This window comes from Sinocyclocheilus anshuiensis, unplaced genomic scaffold (assembly GCF_001515605.1).
Source record: "Sinocyclocheilus anshuiensis isolate Anshui unplaced genomic scaffold, SAMN03320099.WGS_v1.1 scaffold185, whole genome shotgun sequence".
NCBI classification, from domain to species: domain Eukaryota; kingdom Metazoa; phylum Chordata; class Actinopteri; order Cypriniformes; family Cyprinidae; genus Sinocyclocheilus; species Sinocyclocheilus anshuiensis.
In genome coordinates, this window is record NW_015539887.1 from 2,060,932 (window position 1) to 2,069,445 (window position 8,514).

An 8,514-nucleotide genomic window follows, 5' to 3' on the forward strand; every position below is an offset into this window, starting at 1 on the left:
ATCAGTTATATAAAAATAACTTGAGATAACTTGTCTGGAAAAGATTTTGAGTAACATCAAAACAGCAAAATATGACGCAATAGCCGAAGACATGCACAACTTTTAAAAAAAATGAGCAGACGAAACATTAATTTGTGCTCTGTGTGGACAATGCCAAGGTGTAAGTCCAAGACATATGTTCAGTGACTGAAAATAGTGCTTTGACTTTTTTAATGTCTATTTATCAGTGCCTCATCAAAACAAAATTTATCAAAACAAAAGAAAAAATAAACAAAAGAAAAACAAAAAAATAAGCAAAAACTACAAAAAAAAATAAAAAAAGCAAAACAAAGAACAAGCAAACATTTAAGTAAATAAAAAGCAAACAAAAAAGCAAAACAAAAAAACAAGCAAAATTAAAACAAAACAAAACAAACAAAGCAAACAAAACATCCTTCTTTTTGTCTGCAGGCTGGAGGAATGGAGCACTGATGTCCCCCTCCTCCCCAAGGAGGTGTTGGTGTTCCTCAGCACCCAGCTGTGGCACAGTGCCCTCCACATGTCAGGGCAGGATCAGAGCAGCACTGCTCCACACCCACTGCTCCTCATCAAGTTCTTCATCATCATCTGCAGGTCAGTTCCCACTGAGCACAGAGTGAACACCATCATTCTCTTTGTGATAATGCCCGAGTGACTCAAACCCCCATTGATAAGCTTCTATCTTCAAACAGCAGGGATAACGCAAGCCAGCAGTTTATACCAAATTGCATAGCTGATGTGGATCTTCCCTGAGTGTACAATAATACCATTTCTGATGTGAATCTCTGCTTGCAGGAATATGGAGAATATAGACTCTGAAAAGACCCCGGGGTTTGTGTTTGAGACAGTCAAGCTCCTAAACTTCTGTTTGACTCAGGTAAGAAGTCAATAAGTCTGTGAAACAATTTCATAGCAGTTTGCACCCCTGCTGATACATTGAGCCACGGTGCTTATGTGGGAAATGCAAGTTTGAGTCTAGGATTGCGTCATTTCATAATCCAGTTCCCCTTCGTCGTCTTATTTTTTCTTGTCACCTCTCCATTATTCTATCAATATCAGGAAGCCACTGTTATATACATGATCACTTTTCTAGTTTTACTCTTGTATTTTTTTTTAAAGCTACTTCAAATTTGTTGAATGTTTGTTTATTCCAAACATGCCAATGAAACTTTCATTGTATATTACTATGCAGCTATTGATATTAATATGCATGTGCTTGTAGTGTTATTGTAGGTTTCCGAACTAACAGAACAGGTTGAATCAGAAAGCTTTGGGTGGAAGACCTCTGCTTTATTCAAAGGAATGTTTGTGTGTTAACAAGCCAAAAACAGATAGGTTTGTGTATTGTGTAAGACTCATTTGAGTGTGTTTATGCATGTGTGTTACAGCTGAAGAAGCAGCCAGATGATCAGAGCACTTTACAGTCGGTGGTACAACATGGCTTGCTGCTGTGTGAAAATCTCTTTGACCCTTATCAAACGTGGAGGAGACGGCAGGCAGGGTGAGTGTGTGTCTGTGAGTTGGGCAGGGTGTTAAACCACAACAAGAATGCGTAGGAGCCATTAAGAGCGGCTAGCTCTGTTTTAGCTCCACTCTAACAGTTAATAACACACCCAGTCCTCACCTCTCAGCTCTCAAGCCTTCTTATGCTCAGCTCTCTGAACTACACACAGCGCAAACTTCCCACAGCATGTGTGCATCTCTTCAAGGAGCACTGTTCTGTCCATCCACTAATGTGCAGGTTATGAACTGAGGTGTATTATGAAACAGTCCACCTTTCTTGACCCCTGTAAACAGCCTACAAATAGACTAATGAACTATTTATTAAATATTTATTAATTGCTAATGTATTTGGCAGATGAATTGAGTAGTCCCTTGTACTATATTAAAGTATTACAGTGTTACAATGTTTTTATGGAAACATTCTTTGTAGTATCATGAGATATCATGTCAGCATAATGGTGTCTAGTAGATTAATCATATTGTACTATGAAATAACTTGAGATATATTTGGTATAGCCTATATCTCATGTTATTAAAACATGGTGATATCGTTTTACTTTTTGTTGTTGTTGTTATATTTAATCATTTATTATTTTTGGAGATTTATGCTTAAAACAATAAACAAGTTGCCAGTGGGTAAGAAAAATAAACATAATTGATGCCAACATCATGGTGTAAGAGTAGATTAATCAACTTGTACCATGATACATCAAAATGGCATGGTATTTCAACCTCATAACATAATTGTACTGCCATTATTAATATTATAATTTAATAATTTATTATTTTTTTGGAGATTTATGCTTAAAGCAAGAAACAAGTTGCCATTGGGGTGAGAAAAATAAACATAATTCATTTAAACAGTGTATGTGTAGATTAATCAACTTGTACCATTATATATATATATATGTATATATATACACAGAGCTGGGTAGTAACTGATTACATGTAATCTGGATAAAGTAATCAGATTCCTAAAATGAACTACTAGTAATTAGAATAAATTACTTTTTAAAATACTCGTAATCAGACTACAGTTACTTTTCTTTATTGATTACATGATTACATATTATTCACCTAAGAGCAATATTTTATTCATAATTCCTGTTTTTCATCTTTTAAATGTTCCTTTCTAAAATAACCTACACATGGCATGGAGGTAAATAAATACATTTAATTTTTTTAGTAAGTGTTCTAATTGATTGATGTTATTTTAAAATGATTTATTTTAATTTGACATTTTTATGATTTAATTAATTATTAGCTTTTCATTAAACTCACAAACCCCCTGCAGTTCCTTTATGAACCCCAGTTTGGGAAACCTTGACATAATGTAGTGTTCAATGCTCTTCATGTTGTTAATAACACAGAATGGAATATATTTTCTTTCTCATTGTATTTTTATATCAATATGGTACAATATTAATTATAGTACAATTTAAATGTTACAATTACAATTTAAAGTTATATTTAATTATATGATTATATTACCTAAAATGTGTAATGTAATGGATTATATTGCTAATTAAAATTTTTGTCATGTAATTTGGATTCAGTAACGGATTACAATTTGCAAGTAATGTACCCAGCTACATTGCTGTTGTTCATTATTATTAAATAATATTTTTAACTCTTTGCTAGATTTATGCTTAAAGCATGAAAATTCAAGATATATTTTTCACTATAGATTAAGAAGATTTACTGCAGTGTCCTGTAGCTTATTGCTTTAGTAGTAAATAGGAACTAAGTAGATACTTCCAAAAAGAGCGTTGATTTGTGTGTTTTTCAGGGAGGAGGTCAGTATGCTGGAGAGAAGCAAGTATAAATTCTCACCTCTTGTTCTACCAGAGGAGCTTCCTTTGCTCTTCCACGGTATGTCACCCACTCCTGCCTTCTTACACAATCTTTCATTTTCTCCATTTACTCCCATCTTCACATCCTGGGAGATATCGCACATCCCGCCTCCCAGGAGAAAATCTTGTTTGTAAAGAAGTGGCAATCTGATCCCTATAGTATTAATCCATAGTGATTAAGGGCTCTGTTTTGTCATGTTATTTGCCTTTAAATGTACTTCATGTAAATCATCTTGAATCAGTGGAGTTGTCCTTTTTTAAGTGATAGATGGTTATGACTTGTTTATTCTGTTAGATTGTGTCAAGGTCTGTCTGGATATTCTGTAGAAGCAACCTTCCATATATATATCATTGAGGTAATGTGATGTATAGGACAGTTGAGGCAGGAAAGAGTGAGGAATGGGATTTAAACATGATGCAGTCTAGATTTGACATGGACTCTTTATAAGCACACAACTTAACAAATCTGAGAAGCAGGACTGTTGCAGCCTTCAGGCAATCATGACTAAAACAAATAACATAGTCCTGATAGTGATGCAAGCTTTGTTCAAGTGATTATAAGCTCTGTGGAGCAACTTCCACATCTATATGTAGTTAGTAGGCAAGCTGCAGTGGGTCCAAGTAGCCTGTGGTCGTGAGGCGAGGTAAACTAGATTCTTGTGCTAAAAAGTTGTTTTTCACCAAAAGGTTTTTGTATGAGGTTTGTTCGATTTTCTCATCTACATGTCCTAAATTCAAAGGTAGGGTGGCCATATGAACACACAAAATCCCCCCCCCCCAAAATGAAATCTCAGGTCCACACTGTGGAGCAACTTAAAATTCAAAAACACTCCTGGTTCGCGTTTTGGTGTTTTGTTTTGTTCTCTTTGATCGTTTTTAGTTTAGTTTTGTTTCTTTTGTTTTTTTGTTTTTTGCTTTGCTTTGTTTTGTCTTTTGTTTCGTTGTTTATTATTTCTTTCTTGTAGTTTCAGTAAACAGAACAACAAAAGCCTTTAAGCCCTGAATTGGTTAATTCTGACTAGTCTTTGTGTTTTAAGTTGATCTTTGTTCATTTGAAGCCTCAGTGTTTTTGTTTGATAGGTGGTTTATTATTTAATTCTGTCAAACAACATTGGACCACATTGACTTTATTTGTATGAAAAAATTCAAAATATTGTCTTCAGTGTTCTAGAAAATAAATAAATGCGCATGTTTGGAAAGGCGTGAAAGGGAGTAAATGATGACGGTTTTCATTTTTTAATGATCTTTCTCTCCAATAAAAATACGTTTTTGTGCCTTAGAGTGGTACAATAATAACAATTGCACAAACAATGCTCAGCTTTAATATTCTTGTGACTAAATGACTGGCTACACCCACAGACTACCTACAAGAGAGCGAACTAATCCCAGAGCCGCTCGTGGTGAGACTGGTGCATCTACAGGGAGCTATAATCAGTGGATGCAAGGTAAATGAGACTCTCTGGTCCTGTTTACATTAACATGTATTAACGCATGAGGGATTTCAGAGGGATCTCTGATTTTGCAACCACATACCTTACTATATCAGTGTGTGATGTGCTGTTGTTTGTTTGTTTTTCAGAGGAACGGCCTTGTCTCCATCACCCCCCAGGCTGTGAAGGACCTCATGTCCGTGCTGCGTTCCTGGTGCCTCACTCCTGCTTCACCCCCACAAGAGCCCAAGGATCCTTGGCTGCTCAAAATGTCCCTGCGGTGCCTGACTGCAATGATCCACCTTCTGCACTCCAGCAGCCCAGCCGAGAGGCAGGTGGAGATCCGGACAGTACTGGATAGTTACTTCCAGCTGCTCAACTGGAACCGGCCACCAGACAGCCAGCAGGAAGATATGCAGACCTGGGAGGATAACCTCATTACCCTTCTCGAGCATATGCTGAGTAAGAGAATATTTGCCATCACTTTTTAACACCATTTTATTTTTTTTAATGATTTTCTTCTGTGGAACACAATTGAAGATATTTTCAAAAATGTCTCAGCATTGCACCCCATTGACTTTGGTTAAAAGACTCTCTATATATATTCTACAAAAATCTTCTTTTGTGTTCTGCAGAACAAATAAAGTCATGCAGGTTTGTAATGATATTGAGTATATGATGCCAGAATTTTAATTTTCAGGTGAACTATCCCTATCCCTTGAATGCACCAATATTCCCTAATTGCCCTGTAAGAGGTCTAATTGTGTATTTTTGTGTTTATTTGGTTATCATGCTGCTAGCTTAGAAACATGTTAATGTCAGGCTTTGAGTTTAGTCTCATATGCAGAATGCTATTTGTGTGCAGTAGCTACCTTTGTAGAGTGTTTCAAATCACTCACTTTTGAGATTCTATGGCTGTTTGGATGGTTTCGTTTGATCTTTTTGCTTGTTTTGTTTTTATTTATTTCAGGCATTTCATTTATTTTAGTATTGTGTTGTTTTGTTTTGCTTTGTTGTTTATTAATTCTTTCTTGCAGTTCCTTTAAGTAGAAAAAAAAACTCTTCATCCAGTATTCTATTGTGGTTTCCATTTCATAATATTTCCTTTTAAAGGGATAGTTCACCCAAAAATGAACATTCTATCATTATTTACTCACCCTCATGTTCTCCCAAACTGGTATTACTTGTTTCTATGGAACACAAAGGAGAGTATTGAGGTTCCATGACTGTTAGGATGCTGCCTCAGAAAGCAGCTGCCTATGTAGGCAGCAAGCAGCAGTTTTGGAATGAAGCTTATGTGTCAGTATATTACAATATATCCTAATCTCTAAACATTAAGGATCACCCTATTAGCACTCACTGAGCCTCACTGAACAGCAACCAGTAATTGTAGTATTGTGTATACAGTAGTAAGACCCCTTCCCTTGCAATCCTCTTGACACCATACGTCAAGCCACGTCCCAATTAACACCCTATTAATCTGCTTCATAAACTTCAGCTGCTCAAAGAAAGGCCACTTGAGCCATACTCTTTAATTCAAAAGGATGCATGCATGGATGGATGGTTTTATCCTAGAGTTTACAGCATTACAGAACAGTAAATATTTGAATACACCATTTTATTAAGCAAATCATTATATATCATGCAGTGTTGTGTTTGCACTTGCTTGTTTGTTTTGTTGAGGGGTTGTATTGTATTTGCACATTGTCTGTTTGTGTTTATTAGGTTCCCAAAGTCTGTTTGTGTGTTTAGTAGCTTTCATGGTCCCCTCTAGGTTTCTGTGTTTGTAAGAGTAGTCAATATTGAATTAAAATTTTAGGTTGAAAATAAAATAGGTCACCATTTCCTTTTCACTATTTTAAACACTAGGCCAGTTAATTTACATTAAATGGTCCTGCAGTGTGACAATCATTTTTGAAACACAAATATTTCAGGCTCCTCAGTTACTATAAGGTCATAAGCGGCATGCATTATAATTATAAATCAAGCAGGAAAATGCATATTGGTAGATGGAGTACAGCATGTCACACCGACTTCCCAGAAGTATTTCATGTATTGGGCATGTAATATGATATTATGTCATGATGTAACAATTATTTTGCAATAAATAAATAAAACAAAACCTTGAGATTGAATATCAACACAACAGTATTGATTTGCAGTGCTTCTGATTCTAGATATTTAATCCAGATCACTGTGTGATATGTTTGATTTTGTTTCTAAACATTTAGAATGTGTTTGTAGTGAACTTCAACCCCTTTTGCAGAAGTTCAGACACTCAGAGAGTAATTGTAACCAGTTTTCTGGAAGCAGTTTGAATCGAGAAGTTGCAAAATGTTACAAAACATTTGGTTGCATTTCATTTCTTCTCCATGAGTAATGCAGCTGTCCCAGCGCTGTTTATTTAAGTGTTTAAAACTGGCACAGTTCTATCTCTCCAGAAGGCACAAGTCAAAAAGACTGAATGTCCTTGTGTTTTTGCCCTGCAGATGCTATCCCAGAGATCCTGCAGTATTCAGACCGGCCGGTGTTGCAGGCTATCTTTCTGAATAACAACTGTTTCGAGCACATCCTCCGCCTCATCCAGAACAGCAAGGTCAGAACGCTACCTTCTTAAACCCTCTGAGATATCTGCAGCAGCACTTCACATTTACAACCCTGAGGATTCAAAAATGAGTCTCATGGCGGACAATGGAAATGTGGCGGTCTGCTGATGTTTGTTCTGACAGAGTACTGAACGAGAGTTGACTTATTTCAACCACAGATTTGCCAGGGTTCAATCCAGAGGTTGCTTTAAACTAAAATGTTTTTGTATTTAAAAGTAGTGACTGATATTTTAAAATGATTACAATTATTTTTACATAAGATCTATTGATTTTTCCCTACTCCGGGATTTGAAGCATTTCTTTGAAGCATCAGCTGAATAAGAAGAAAAAACTAAAATGTAAAAGCTGTCAGGGGTAGTACCAACTGTCTTATTTTTTTGTTTTTATTTTTGTTATTTTTTATATATGTACATTTATATTTATTTCAGTCAGTCATTTTAGTACTTCACCTAAACATATTTCAAATACCAAGGCAACATTTCTAATTTTCTTTTTATTATTTTGCTAATATTTATATTTTATTTCAGATTTATTTCAGTTAGCATATAAAGCAGTTCTTTCACATGCATTTTGTGAATTGAACAAAAAGAAAAGGCTCAAAAATGTAAAAAAAATAAATAAAAAAAATGTCATACAACTACTGTCCTAACATCAAAAGTAATTTGGCAGTGAAAAAACATTGGTCTTGCCAAATAGAAAAGTAGAAAAAACAAGAAATGATATCATAGAGAGGAACCCTGCAGACAGAAATATCAGTTAGTTTGGCCTTTGACAGGACAAGGATAGTTCATTTCAGGTATTAAATATCATGTATTGCAGCTCACTAAAATGTAATGATATTTATTTATTGAATTATAATTGTATTAAAAGTAATTATATTTAAATTAATAATTAACATAAAAAATGTTTCGAAACCAACATTAATACAAATGTTGCAATTCTAAGAACTTGTGAAAATCTATTTTAAACTAGTTTTTTTTTTTTTAAGATTGAAAATGTTTTTTGTCATTGACCCATTAAAGGGGTCATATGATGCTGCTAAAAAGAACATTATTTTGTGTATTTGGTGTAATGAAATGTGTTTATGCGGTTTAAGGTTAAAAA

The 8,514-nt window shown here is 35.0% G+C and overlaps 1 protein-coding gene across 1 annotated transcript in view; it reads left to right on the top strand.

Annotated features, from left to right (window-relative positions):
* Positions 1-8,514, top strand: part of LOC107685597 (neurobeachin-like protein 2) — a 73,130-nt gene that overhangs the window by 15,395 nt on the left and 49,221 nt on the right. The window contains exons 3-9 of the mRNA XM_016482243.1: positions 451-612; positions 814-895; positions 1,407-1,519; positions 3,311-3,393; positions 4,734-4,819; positions 4,954-5,266; positions 7,294-7,400. Coding sequence (XP_016337729.1) covers positions 451-612; positions 814-895; positions 1,407-1,519; positions 3,311-3,393; positions 4,734-4,819; positions 4,954-5,266; positions 7,294-7,400 — 946 coding nt within the window. The remainder of the gene's footprint in view (positions 1-450; positions 613-813; positions 896-1,406; positions 1,520-3,310; positions 3,394-4,733; positions 4,820-4,953; positions 5,267-7,293; positions 7,401-8,514) is intronic.